Source organism: Brachypodium distachyon, chromosome 3 (assembly GCF_000005505.3).
Source record: "Brachypodium distachyon strain Bd21 chromosome 3, Brachypodium_distachyon_v3.0, whole genome shotgun sequence".
Taxonomy (NCBI): Eukaryota; Viridiplantae; Streptophyta; class Magnoliopsida; order Poales; family Poaceae; genus Brachypodium; species Brachypodium distachyon.
In genome coordinates this window covers 50,622,561-50,636,901 of record NC_016133.3, presented here as the reverse complement: position 1 = coordinate 50,636,901, position 14,341 = coordinate 50,622,561, and the positions used below count along the sequence as shown (strand labels likewise).

At 49.8% G+C, this 14,341-nt stretch overlaps 2 protein-coding genes and 1 pseudogene across 2 annotated transcripts; 2 read left to right on the top strand and 1 right to left on the bottom strand.

Moving 5' to 3' along the window:
* Positions 1 to 3,689: 3,689 nt before the first annotated feature.
* Positions 3,690 to 8,552, top strand: LOC100820931 (ribosomal RNA-processing protein 14-C). Its single transcript, XM_003575373.4, has 3 exons — positions 3,690 to 5,146; positions 5,976 to 6,095; positions 8,289 to 8,552. Exon 1 carries the CDS (start codon positions 3,767 to 3,769, stop codon positions 4,934 to 4,936), a length of 1,170 nt encoding a protein of 389 aa, XP_003575421.1. The 5' UTR covers positions 3,690 to 3,766; the 3' UTR covers positions 4,937 to 5,146; positions 5,976 to 6,095; positions 8,289 to 8,552.
* A 244-nt stretch (positions 8,553 to 8,796) lies between these two features.
* On the top strand, positions 8,797 to 12,074 carry LOC100846423 (annotated as a pseudogene).
* Positions 12,075 to 12,379: 305 nt separating this feature from the next.
* On the bottom strand, positions 12,380 to 14,215 carry LOC100846739 (pentatricopeptide repeat-containing protein At4g36680, mitochondrial). The gene has a single exon (XM_003575372.4). The coding sequence runs from the start codon at positions 14,157 to 14,159 to the stop codon at positions 12,753 to 12,755; it is 1,407 nt and encodes a 468-aa protein (XP_003575420.1). The 5' UTR covers positions 14,160 to 14,215; the 3' UTR covers positions 12,380 to 12,752.
* Between the last annotated feature and the right edge of the window lie 126 nt (positions 14,216 to 14,341).

The window sequence follows — 14,341 nt, the reverse complement described above, 5'->3', positions numbered from 1 at the left end:
CTAAATCGGTAGGGTCGTTAGAGGTGTGTCGGAGTTTGGCGAGTTCTCATGTGAACGTGGTCACGTCCGGCCTCCCTATTTATATAGCGCTGCACGACGGGGGGCCAAAACCATTAGTTGGTAAGTGCCCCCGATCAGGACGCGATTAGTGGAATTAACCATTAACGTTGGTTAATGGATTAATTCCTAAAACACGGTCCTTAGATTAAGGACGTGGATTAGTTTCTCCAAACACATCCCTCTAATTAAGAACGTGATTTTAGGCATTTCTTACCTGTTAAAACAGATCAACCAACAGAGTGGTCTTCTAGCACAGTGCTAGCTAGGCGCTTTGCTTGTTGTTCAGTGGAGCAGCCGCCGGACGGCGAATTAACCGCACACATTCTGAACGATGGTGACCGCGAGCCCAGGATAGCCTCTCTTCTTTTTAATGTAGAATCTACGATACCAAGCTCATCTGAATGGAATCCTCATTCCATAATCCATACATGAAAAAAGGACTATGGTTTGAAAAGTTGATATAGGGGATGTATGACACCTCGGCCATAATTCGTGGCATGCTGAGTTTGTACATAAACCTACACGGATGTCATGAATAATGAAGATCTAACCAATGACACTTGTAAAAAAATCTAACCAATGAGCGCCAGATTGAAAAATGTTCACCCTGACATTTAGTCGGTATCTTCGTCTTCCAAAACAATGTCTTTAAAAGGAAATCTGGATCCATCCTAGTAATTAGTTTGTTTTGATATGATCTGTCATCCTCGTAGAACAACTGCCACTTAGACCACACGCAACACAAGGAAGGCTCAGACGTCGTACATAGCGTGCATATGCTCGGAGAGGATCCGCTGATACACACTGACCATTGTCAGTGGGGCCAACCGGCAACAATCATATTACCAACCTCCAGGGCAACACTTTTAGCGAAAAGGCAACACATATATTGGTTTCGCCAGATCAATGAACGGCGGATCATGGATTTTAACCCCTGAGAGAGCATCAAATCAGTCCACATCACATAAAATCTCGGTATCAAATCAGATCACCTCTAACAAGGCACACTGCCTCATACCCTCATCAAAATCACCATGATGTCCTCGGACCTCTCAAGCTAGCCGCTACACGCCTTCACAATATAGAATGCATGCCACACCCATCTTGGAATCGTCGCTTGTCCACACAGGAATAGGATCCACTGACGTGTGGTAGGATGACGTACGATCGATAGATGTAAAATCATTTGAGCCTAGAATTGCACGTGATGGGATCTGTCTCTAGTCCACACCACATCGCGCATTGATGTGGAAATTATAGATCCGACAACCACAAACATGGAGGAGAAGCCTCCCCACTGCTAAGAGAAAGCTAGCTTCGATTTTAACCCTTGATCCAACCCTAACGGTTGGATCTGATGACGGTAACGATCATATTTATGTCCTTTCCCTTCCTGGAGACATCGCATTTGAAGAACCTCTCTTATAGTCGGGGGCTGCCTCAGGTTGTAGTTGAGGGTTGTTGTTGTGTACCGTCTTTCGCTTTGGGTTTTTCCTTTTTTTTAGGGCTATGTGCTCGATGTCTTGATTTGTTCTTGACATTGTGTTGTTGCAGCGGGCCAGGTCTATTTTTTGTTTTCGAGAATTGAATAGTTGATCTTCTTGGGAAAAAACAGCGAATGCTTACAGTCAGCTCGTCTCTCTCTCTCTCACACACACACAGCGAATCGCTTGTCTCTACTTGCCAGCTCTTTTGGTTGGGCGTAATTGAAGATAGGGAATGAGAATTGAAGGAGATAAGACTTTAAATCTATTTTTTGGCTGGGGGTATTGGGAGTTTAGAGGGTAAGGTGAAAGGGAATTAGACAGTGGAATTTCCCAATTTCTATCCCGTGGGTTAGCCTGGTAATTGTGGAAGGGAAAGGGTCCCTTTCTCCTTCCCTAAGAGCAACTCCAGCGGTGCGACCCTATTTTTTGGCCGCCAAGCCACTGTAATCAAGAATTGAGGCCCATTCGATGGTCAAATTCGCAAACAAATTAGCATAAAAATGTTTAGGCCTCGCCGGCAGACATAAGCATAGTTCATTACACAAAAAACAACCCAAATTGGACCATGATGAGGGCGACCAACAAGATGGCGAGGCCGCATCTCGATACTACGAGGGCACGTCTCGATCTTGTATCTTCTTCCTCCTGGACTCAAACCAAGCTCATGTTCCTGGGTCCTGGAGCTCAAGTCGGCTGTCATGATCCGTGTCTCCTCAGCGAGCAGAGCGGCCTCAGCTTCCTTGGTTCTGCCCTTCGCATTGGCCTCCTCGATGGCGAGCTTCCTCTTCTGCACCTCGAGGTAGTCCTTCATTTGCTGCTCCTTCCTTTGTTGAAACTTCTTCTTTTCGGCCTCCTTCTCCGACAAGATCTTCTTGAGGGTCTCTTCAAAGACGAGGTTGGACGCCTCACGCTTGGCATCGCCCTTTGGGTTGGTCTTTCCATCTTGGCCTATGAGGTCCTCCATGAAGTGCTCCGGCTCCATGAAGTAATCCGGGTCGCTCGGGTGGTCGTGCCTAGCATTTGGCCGAATAGGTTGCAGCCATTCGAAAAAGAGAAGGCCGCGGCACCTTGATCGGCAAAATGGGCGTCGTCACCGGGGAAGCGTTAAGGTCGATGTCGTCGCCGCCGGGTGCAGAGCAGCGAGCATTCTGCGGTATCCGTTGACTTCGACTGGGAGGAGGAAAGACGCGTCGGATCGCCCGACGTAGGCGTCGTCACTCGTGGCCGCGAGGGCCGGCTCACCACGCTCGACTCCGTGCTCGGTGCTGCGTTGGTCCGGCAGGTGCCAAACCGCCGAGGAGAAAGACGGCTCGCGTCGCGTCCTCCCTTTCCTTCGCAACGATGACAGCTTCCAGGAGCTACCGCTCCATGCATGGCCTCCTGCCGCTCTTTGGCCTCGGCTTTCTCCGCGTCACGCGCGAGCTTGCGCACCCTCTGTTCCCCCCTCGTTTTGGACTCGACGCCCTCCGGGGTCAGCTCCTTTTTTGGCTTCTTGAGCGGCACGGTAGGGGCGGGGCTGGAGCGGTGTGTGGGAGCGGGAGCTGGACCCGGTGCGGCGGTGGCTGGGGTTGGACCCGGTGCGGCGGCGACGGGGGCTAAACTGCCAGTGACGGGTAAATTTTTGTCTGCCATGGCGAGGACGCGAGAGTGGCAGTGGGGAAGAAAAGGGAAAAATTGAAATGGGATGGCAATTGCATACAGGAGGGCCAGAGGTATATCGAGGCCCGACGAGCGGCGCTCCATTCCTCGTGCGTGACGACGCAAACCCATCACAGATTTGGGTTGGAAATGAGTCGTGTCGGACCGAAAAACAAACACGGACTGAAATGCGTCAACCCGCTGAACTGCAGGTTGATCCATTCGAACCGAAACTGACCGGTCCGACCCAAATGGGTCGCTCGGCTGCAGTTGCCCTGAGCCTAACCCTTGCCAAACACGCTGCGAACGGAACTCACGAGCCGGAGACGAAGGCACGAGCCGAGTTTGACCGGCCCATGAGGCACGACCACATTTTCAGCCCAGCCTGGCTTAACCCGTGAAGACGGAGTCCAGAGAAGAATAGAAAGGGCCTAACGGAAAATTCAACAAGTGTACTGTAGGCCCATTTTAACCCATCAAACCAAACCATGATACTAGACGAGTAGACGACCCGTGAAGTCCAGGGACAGACAGACATTAACTCCCTCTCCATCGCTGAAACCCTCCAAACCCTCACCGCAATGGGCAGGAAACCCTCGGCCTCCGCCGCCGCCGTCGCCGCTGCGGCCGACGACCACGATTCCCTCGCCGCCAGCGCGAAGGCCGCTGAACTCCTAGCGGCAGCAGCCAACTGCGATGGTGTCCAAGGGCACTCCCTATTCTTCGACGCCCTCGTGCAGCTTATCCCCCCGCGCTTCTACCTCTCCGCCGGCGACGAGGACCGCCCCTACTACCAGGGGCTCTCCAAGTCCGCCAAGGCGGCCATGAAGGCTCAGTCCCGCGCCAATATCAAGGCTGCCCGCCGAGCCCGCCTCGACCCCGCGGGGCCGCCGTCCTCGACCCTGGACCTCCTTAAGAAGTCTGTCGCCGACCAGGAGGCAGAGGGGGATCTGGATAAGTCGCAAGAAGAAAGCAATGAGTCCGAGGACGAGGTAGGCTCAGAGGATGACGACGATGAGGAGGAGGAAGAGGAGGAGGAGATACCGATGGCTCCGGCGGCAGTTGTTTCTGAGGACCGTTCGGTGACTTATGAAGAGCTTCGTGAGCGTCTTCATCGCCGCATTACGGAGCTCCGTGGGAATCGGTGCACCAGTCAGGAGTTCCTGAATAAGCCCCAGAAGGAGAAGGGCAAGAAGGTAAAGGGGACTAAAGTGAAGGGTAAAGACGGGGGCATGAAGCGGAAGCGTGAGGATGGCACCGAAGATGCAGACGGTACGGATGGGAAGAAACACAAGAAGGAGGCCGATGGAAACGCTCCGGATATCGTGTACGGCAATGTGTTGGTTGACCCAAAGGAAGCGAGGCGCAGGAAGAAGAGGAGGGTTAAGAACAAGAAGAAGGAACTGGAGCAGGCTAAGCGGATGCAGCGGGCAAAGGAAGATCCTAAGAAGGCTACCAAGATGGCCTGGGATGTGGCAACAAGAAGGGCTGCTGGGGAGAAGGTGCACGACAACCCAAAGCTTATCAAGGAGAGCATGAAGAAGGATAAGAAGCGGCAGCAGAAGCATGCAGAGCAGTGGAAGGACAGGCAGAAGGTGGTAGACAGCAAGAGAAAGGAGAAGCAGAATACGCGGAAGGAGAACATCAAGGAGAGGGCACAACAGAAGAAGATGCGCAAAATAGAGAAGCGCGAGAAGAAGCTTATGCGCCCTGGTTTTGAAGGGCGCAAGCAAGGATATGTCAATGAGTGACATCTATATTGAAGATTTTGAGGACTGGGGAAAGAGGGAGCAATTGAATCTGCTTTATTTTGCATGGCTGCATGGGTTGATGTTGGTATTCAGAATAGGTATCCAGGTCACAATTGTCATACTTAATTAGAGCATCAAATTGGCTGTTTCACAGGTTGTCTGGAAAAGATATTGAGATGCTTCTTCAGCTCTATTATCATTTGAGCTTAGGTAAAGTTGGCAAAAGAATCTTTTATGTTTGACTTCATAGTTGCCTGTAGAACTAGACCAAGGAAATGGTAATGTTAGATGCTTCTTCGTCATTTCTATTTGGCCTGATGGAATGGTTATCACATATTGTGCTTCAGTAATTATGTTTTGGGTGTATGTTGTGGATGGTGATTTCTTTCATGAATTCCTTTTTCTTTGGTAGACTGAAGAGTCCTGAATGGCCATTTTTCATCGTGATATGTATGTTCTGGATGTCAATAATCTACCAAGTTTATTTTGCAAACTTACTGTAATAGTAATCTTGGATGTCCGTTTTATCAGCCAATGTGACACTTGAGTTATACTGCAGTATGGCGATTTCTGAGTATGCTTTCCGTGGTGCCATTTGTATAGCGGCCTGCTGACATGTTGAATTTATTTTCCTGAATATATGATGGGCGCTGTTGTGGCATCCAGTACATGCCAATATACTTTTACATAGAATTATCACCTTCTATTTGTTCGCTTGAGCCATAGAATGTAGGAGATCACACTATACTGTTGAGAGAACAGTTTGAAGCTTATCTAGGAAAAGTTTTCCCCTTGGCATGCCACACCGTCTGATAATCTATGATGTCTGGCATACATTGTATTTAACTGTGACCCAGTTCATACGCAAGGTTTGCTTACTTCATGCGTGCTCAGTTTCGAATTGTTCTTTGGGTTAACCGTCTCACTGATGCGTTGCTAGCAATCTGCTGGTGCTTCTTTCATCCATGTTTTGAATTGGTGAATTGCCATGGTCTGGCTGAGAAGTGTGAGGCATGCTCAATTTCGAATTGTTCAGCAGGTTGACAGCCTCACTGATGCGTTCCTGGTAATCATCTACTGGTGCTTCCTTCTTCCATGTTTTGAATCGGTGAATCGCCATGGTTTGGCTGAGAAGGTGTAACATCCCAGTACTTTTCAGGTGGAAAATGCTTTACACTTGTCAACTTCATTCAATCGTGCATCATGAGCATCATGCCAATCTGCATCTAAGCTTGCTCATTTAATTTCTGCACTTTGCATATGTGTGTTTTGCTAAATGCTTATGAGTAATCTTATCCGGATCTCGAGAGAGTTCAATTTTGTGCGTGGAACTTCTCTGACTAGTGAAAATAGTTTCTGGAAAATTTCACTGCTACTTAAAAGATCTCAAATTTCCCAAATTTTAGTATTGAACAGTACCGTGTTTGAACTAATTGGTACACCAAAAATTCCAGGTTATTTTATTTTCATGAGATCCCCCCCACCCCCCCACCCCCAACTGGTACCTTCAGTTAAAAGCTGCAGGTTGTCTATTTTCAGTTTTAAACACTATTTTGTTTCCAAACCTATCAAACAAATTTATTTTAATCTGAAATCTTTACACCAGGTAAGTCAGGTGCTGTATAGAGTTTGGTAAAAATTTCAGAATTTTCGGACGTCATTTGGTTGTTATTTGCATTGTGCCAAACTTGCTTCCAGTTCTGCTGCATGCTGCTGCCAGGACAGGTGTTTTCCTTTGCTTTCTTTTCTTTTTCTGTATTTTCTTCCTCCACTAGAAGCTGGACTCGACACGACAGTGTCTTGAGAACCAGCCCCCTCTTCCTTCCCTATTTCTTCCCCATCTCTTACACTTAATGCTCTTCGCTCTTCTTTGTTTCCCCAAACAAACTGACCATCTCGACACCTCCGTTCTCTCCTCTCTTCTCCACTGATCCCCATCCCTGTGACCATCCTCCGTCGGATCCAGCAGGCTGCAGGCCCGCGCTGTCGCCGGCCGGCGGCGGCGGCGGTCAGACCTTGTTGCCACGCGATGCTCTGGCCGGGACCTCCTTTGGCTCAACCTCGCTGCACCTGAATCCTCCGCAGCTGTGCCCGGGTTCTTTCCGTACTGCTCTGCGAATCCCGGTGTCCAGCTCGTCGTTGTTCGACTACATTGCCGATCTGACGGACCTTGCTGCAGGACCAGCTACGGCGCTCAATCCTGAACCCGCCTTCATCTCTCTGAGTGCGCACCCTGGTCCAGTCTGGTAAGCCCCTCCCCCCTTCTCCCATCTCTCGAGCTTGGCATCCTACCCGTCCATGCATGAAGCATTGAAGCCAACATGCACATCAAATTAGTGACTGAAAGAGAGACAGGAGAGGTTTGAAGAAAACCGCTTTATTATTTAGCATATGTGGTCTCTGATTTATGGGCTTGGGGAGCGAATTAAGCTCTGATGTTATTTTGTACCTGCCCCAAATCAAGATATGTATGTACTTGTATTAGCACCTCTTCCTGCTTGGGAACTAAATAGTATCAATGCATACACTCTGTATAGAACTTTGCAAATTCATAACTTTCAGGAAGGCAAGCACCCCTCACCTTTTGATTTGTTTTCAACTACTGGAGTTGGTTTTGCTTAATGCTGATTATACTTAATTATTTTACTTTATGTTCAGGATAACTACTTAATTTATATGGTTGTTATGAATTTGTTTTACTTCATGGCAATGCGGTATCGTGCCCCCTGAATATTGCTAAAATGTGTAGGCTGATCTTGATTGGGTGTTCCCATTTAAATGGATTAAGAGGTAACTTGAACTATTAAGTGAGAATTGAGAGACGTGAGGTAGTCCCTGCAATTATCACAAGTGTTGACCTGGTGTTTTGAAGTGAGCTCCCTTGTTAGTGTACATTCATGAGGACTACTTCTGAAAGCGACGTGTAAGTATCATGTAATTTCGACCAATGTGACTTGTCTGATGGTATAAGCCCACAGAAGGGGTAGCTCCCCGTTCTGGAGGTGACCAACAAGCCAATGCGTGCAACATTATGTGATTCTTATACTAATTGTTTGAATTGGGAAATAACTAGAATGAGTTTTGGTGTTTGATTATTTTAGAGTTTGTGCACTCTTACTTTTGTGCACCCGGTGCTTATGGCCTGTCATGATGGATATGGATGGATATCCCTTTTATTTAAAGGTTTCTCATTCGGGATTACTCATATCTTTGATGTGGTAACATCACAGGATTCACCTTCACTTGTATAATATTAACAACTAAAGCTTGACTGCAACCTGTAGCATCTAATATAATTCTATGGATAAGACTTGCGAGTACCTTTGTACTCAGGTGTTGCTTATGGTTGCAGGTGACTTCGACCCTGAGTTGGGTGAGTTTGATCCAGAGCACGATTGTTGAGCTTGGGTATTGATACAGTTGGTTGCACGGTGGGTGCGGCTCCAACCTGGTCTTGTTGTTCCAGCCATCTTATGACCTTTTGCTTCAGCTACCTTGAACTCCTTTTATTTTGTCTGCTGTCCGGTATGTAAAAATATTGGGTTAACTAAGGTTTGTAATAACTGTTGTATTTTCTAGAACTCTAAATTGTTGTAGTAGTACTGCTATGATCTGATATGACTGTTAGATGTGTGGTGCCTAACGTGCATATGATCTTGGAAGGCATTACATATATACGGTCGGCTTCCGAAACTTAAGTCAAGTTTATAAGTTGCAAGGTGCGATGCATTGTCAAGATTGTCTGTCAACCACATCCTGTTGTCACCCCCAAATTCTTGATAACCTGAGGTCGATCGACTGCTAATCCAATTCCAAAAAGAAAATGCCGGGATATACATTCAGTATGTGGACATTTATTGCTCTAGCTGTATCATTCAAAGATGGAAAGATGTTGCCAGCACATTTTCCTAAATGCCACGATTGAGCATTTATTCCTTTCCAATCTTGGAGACGCCCACCGTTTTCCCAGGTTCATTGGTGCGGGTTGTCATTTCAGATACTTTCTTCGTCTCATATTAAATGCCGAAATATGTTTATCCAGACGTATTTTATTATATTAGATACGTCATATTTTAGACAAATTTGGGTTAATATGAGACGGAGCGAGTACACGATCATTGACCGTTGCAGTTGCATGCTGACGGGAAGATGGCTCCAGTTCGCTTCCCAGTTCACCCATTCATTGCGTCCAGGTAATAAAGCCAACACTGTGAGTACCTTCCTCACATATATCCAGGCGAAATCCCTGCGATCCAGCAAATAGGAAGAGTGGAAGACCCTTACAGCATTTGCAGTTTGTTCTCAGGAGTCGGGAAAAGTCGAGAATCAGTTGCGCTTTGCTCTCCGGCCAGGGCGACGGGCGCGGAGGTTGAGGAGGCCGTGGCGGCGAGGGGGGAGGGCGGCGCGGCGCCCGTGTCCGTGGAGGCGGTGTTCGGCGCGCAGCCGGTGCCGTCGTGGCGTGAGCAGCTGACGGTGCGTGCCTTCGTGGTGAGCGCGCTCCTGTCCGTGCTCTTCAGCGTCATCGTCATGAAGCTGAGCCTCACCACGGGGATCATCCCGTCGCTCAACATCTCCGCGGGGCTGCTGGGCTTCTTCTTCGCCCGCCTCTGGGCCGCCGCCGAGGCCAGGCTGGGCTTGCGCCCCCGCCCCTTCACCCGCCAGGAGAACACCGTCATCCAGACCTGCGTCGTCGCCGCCTACGGCATCGCCTTCAGCGGTACGTACGGGCGCCGCCGCCAGCCGTTTTCCTGACCGATTATCCATCTCGATTAATGCCGGCGGCGACCTAGCGATTCTGCAACGTTGATGCGTGGGCGCGTGCCGTGCAACTGCAGGGGGATTCCGAACCTACATGTTTGGCATGAGCAGCAGGATCGCCGACCAGGCGACGGAGGCCAAGGGAGCCATGGACATCAAGGACCCGAGCTTGGGGTGGATGATCGGGTTCCTCTTCCTCGTTTGCTTCGTCGGCCTCTTCGCTCTCGTGCCCCTGAGAAAGGTAATATCATCTCGAGGAACGAATCAGGGTCCCGTTTGTGCACTAATCTGTGCATCCGTGTATACAAACCCAATCTGAATCGATTCAGTTGATAATGTCTTCAACTCTTCATAACTGAGTGTGCGTTCGGTTCAGGTTATGATCATGGACTACGGACTGAGCTGCCCAAGCGGCACCGCGACGGCGACTCTCATCAACGGATTCCACACTCCCCAGGGCGCCAAGGAAGCGAAGTGAGTGACCCTACTTCGATCTTGTTCTGCTCATATGACACACGCATTGCAATATTATTGCATCAATGCAAATCTCTGAAATGTGAAAGATATTCTTTTTCGGGCAGCAGGTGAAGACTCTGGGCAGGTACTCCCTGTTCAGCTTCCTCTTTGGCTTCTTCAAGTGGTTCTACACCGCCGGCGACGACTGCGGCTTCGAGAGCTTTCCCTCGCTGGGCCTCGAGGCGTACCAGAGGAAGTTCTACTTCAGCTTCTCTCCGATCTACGTTGGCGTCGGGATGATCTGCCCCTACATCATAAACGTCTCGGTTCTCATCGGTGGCATCCTGTCATGGGGGTTGATGTGGCCGCTGATAGAGACAAAGAAAGGGAGCTGGTACCCGGCTACCGCCACAGGCAGCAACCTCCATGGGTTGCAAGGGTACAAGGTCTTCATATCCATCGCCATGATTCTTGGCGATGGCTTCTACAACTTCCTCAAAGTTACCTTGCGCATGGTCAGGGCATTCATGGCAGCGTCCAGGAAGAGGAGCGCGCTCCCTGTCTCTGGTGATGGCGGCCTAGCCTTGGTGAGGTCCTTCGATGAGAAACGTCGCGCCGAGTTCTTCTTGAAGGATCAGATTCCGCTGGGCACAGCGTTGGCTGGATACGTCGCCGTCGCAGCTGTCTCTATTGGTGTCGTCCCCAAGATCTTTCCGCAGCTGAAATGGTACTACATCCTGGTCGCGTATGGCATGGCGCCGGTGCTGGCCTTCTGCAACGCCTACGGGATGGGCCTTACCGACTGGTCCCTCGCTACCACCTATGGAAAGCTTGGCATATTTATCTTTGGCGCGTGGGCAGGGGCCTCCCACGGTGGCGTCATCGCAGGCCTCGCTGCGTGCGGTGTCATGATGACCATCGTTACCACTGCAGCCGATCTCATGCAAGACTTCAAGACCGGATACATGACCTTGGCATCGCCAAAGTCCATGTTCATCAGCCAGGTTATAGGCACAGCGATGGTATGCGTCATCGGGCCATGCGTCTTCTGGCTGTTCTACAAGGCGTTTGGTGACATCGGGCTGGGCAGCAGCAATTACCCAGCACCCTAGGCCATAGTCTACCGCAACATGGCCATCCTCGGCGTCAATGGCTTCTCCTCCCTGCCAAAGCACTGCCTCACCCTGTGCTACGGAATGTTTGCGGTGGCGGTCCTCGTCAACCTTGTGCGGGACTTGGTGCCGGAGAAGGTGTCAAGGTTCATACCGGTCCCCATGGCCATGGCGATTCCGTTCTACCTCGGATCGTACTTTGCAATCGACATGTGCGTAGGCAGCGCAATACTGTTTGTCTGGGAAAAGGTGAACAAGACCGGTGCAGACATGTTCGCACCCTCGGTTGCGTCAGGTTTGATCTGCGGTGAGGGGATCTGGAGCATGCCGCAGTCAGTGTTGGCTCTAGCCAAGGTGGAGCCTCCAATCTGCATGAAGTTCCTGTCGAGACCTATGAACGCTAGAGTGGATGCCTTCATCCAAACTCTATCGTCCAAGGCATAGCTACTCAGTAGTGTTTCCTATTATCTGCCGATCTAGTATTATCAGTTTCTTCGTCATGGACGTTGTGTCGTTCTAATTGATTTTGACAGAGGTTTCATCAGGTGTCATCAAGTATAATCAGTTTTGTGCTGCTGGTCAGTTTGTGATTTCGATAGAAGCTTCATCAGCTGTAATGTTCATAAGGTGTTGCTGAACTTCCAGAATTAGATTTAGTTATTATACAAATGTTTGATGTTTGATGACTACCCGTTTCATTATGCATCATGACTTGTTACATCATAAGTAGAGTGTCAAGTGGGATCCCACCAATAATCCATTTGTAAGCCGATTTCTAAATTTTAGTTCAAATTTTAAGCTAAAAATTTGAACTAGCAAATGCCTTATGAACTAGAAGTGCGATATAACTGGGATCCCACTTACATATCTAGTCATAAGGTAGTAGCCTATACCCATTTCATTATGCAGCATGCTTTGGTAAACAGGAGAATCACAGATTCCTATATAAAGAATCTGAAAGTACTTTCTCCACACAACTCCATGGAAGCAAGCAGGAACCGAACTCTTCTTGGTATGACAACTGACCCAACACCAATACCGCCCCGGTTAATGTTGAGCTGATGCAGACTTCCCTGCTCGCAAATGGTGGACTCACAAGTCACAACCCATCCTCCAATAACTCAGACATCCAAAGTACTCCATATAACAATTTACTATGCAACCACAGGTTACTAAAAATACATAGTAAACTCAGATACACAACCCATAATAATGACAAAACGGCGATGCCCAATGAGTTTAATTAAAGACGAGCACCCCCGGAACAATGGCTCCTAACATCACGCGCGCAGCTCACAATAACAGGAGACTCTTAATTCCAAAGTGCCATAGTCCTATTACTTATTCAGGTTAGCAGCCCAGGAGCCTGTATCCAAAACCTAGTGTTTCCGCCTCTATGGAGCAGCATTAACAATTTTTTCAATGTCAGAGAGTGTGCCAAATGCGAACATTGTAACATTGAATTGAAAGAAGAAAATAGTAATCTCCAATTAAGCAGGACCCCGTGGTACTTCCTCATCAGTGGATGTCTCAGTTTCAGGTGCAGGCGTTTCATCATCAGCAGATTCTTCCGACACCACCGTTTCCTCAGTGTCAGGGTCTTCGAGTTCAAGTGCCTCAGCAGTAGCAGGCTCAGCCTCAGAAAGAGGTTCTTCAGCAGCACATTCCGCTTGAGAAGTTACATCTCCATTATGTGCGATCAACCCAAGCTCCTTCTCCAGCTTCTTCCACCCAGACAGCAAATTCTCAGGGAACATCTTCTTCACCTCAGAAATAACATCCTTCGCCTCAGCCACCTTACCTCCCTTTGCCAATCCCTCGACAAATCCTTTCATTGTCTTAAAATCTGGCACCTTGTGCTTGCTTAAGCTTTCCCTAAAAATCTTCATCGCAGCATCAAAATCTCCATGCGCAAACAGATATGCCATCATATGCTTATATGTGGCTGCATTCGGTGAGCACCCCTTGGCGCCTAGTGAATGGTACAGTCCCTTGGCATCCTCCACTTTCCCATTTTTGCAATAGCTAGTCATCAGGAAATTGTAGGTGATGGTGTCCGGCTTCACTCCAGCAGCCTCCATTTCCGCCATCACCAGGAGAACATCTTCCGGCTTGCCGTGAAGTCCAAAGTTCATGGCCTTCACGTTATATGTCGCTTGGTCCGGTTTGCATCCGCTCTCCAACATCTGTTTCCACAAGGTCTCTGCCTCCTCTATCTTTTTCTGCTTATACATCGAATCGATCATTGTGGTGAAGATGGTGGTGGTCGGCGAGATACCTTCCTCACGCATTTGAGCCAACACTTCATGCGCCTTAGCATCATGGCGAACCATACAGTGAGCCTTCACCAGGATGCCATAGGAGGTGGCATCGGGGGTGATGGAGAACTCCTTGGAGAGCTCGGTGAAGAGGACAGGGACTCGGCGGTGGCGGCGGCACCGGACAAAGGCCGATAGGAGGGCGTTGAAGGGCATCGGGGAGATTGGTGACGGGAGGGACGGCGCAGCGGAGCGGAAGGCCTCCAGGGCCTTCTCGGGGAGGGCGGCGGAGGCGTATGAGCAGAGGATGGCTGAGAGGTGTGGCTCGGTTGGGGAAGCTGGGATGTGGGAGGAGAGGAGCGCCTCCGCATCAGCAAATCGGCCGGCGCGGGAGAGGCGGCGCGCGGCGAGGGAGAGCGCGTGGCGCGTGGAGGCGGCGGAGAGGGAGGCAGTGTCGATGGCATCGAGGAGGGAGACGGCGCGGTCGGCGTCGTACTCGCGACGGAGGCGGGTCTTGGCGGCAGAGGCTGAGAGGGTGGGCTCAGTAGGAGCAGCCGTGGTGGTGCAGAGCGTGCGGAGGAGGGCGTCGGCATGGCTGCTGCTGCTGCGGCGGCGGAGGAGGGAGGCGAGGGCTGCCATTTTCGGGGGGAATTGGATCGCAGGTGCAGCTAAGCTGGGGTTTTGGGTTTAGGTTTTGTGCGCAACAAGGGGGTCTCATTTGTGAACGGCCAGCGTTGGGCCTATTTGGGCCGTGAATTGAATTATACCCCGTATATCGGATTGCCTTAGCCGAAGTCATAAGCCCACGACACATCGACAAT

Excerpts from the sequence above, each read along its gene's own strand:
- LOC100820931 (XM_003575373.4), top strand. The coding sequence starts at position 3,767 with ATGGGCAGGAAACCCTCGGCCTCCGCCGCCGCCGTCGCCGCTGCGGCC.
- LOC100846739 (XM_003575372.4), bottom strand. The coding sequence starts at position 14,159 with ATGGCAGCCCTCGCCTCCCTCCTCCGCCGCCGCAGCAGCAGCAGCCAT.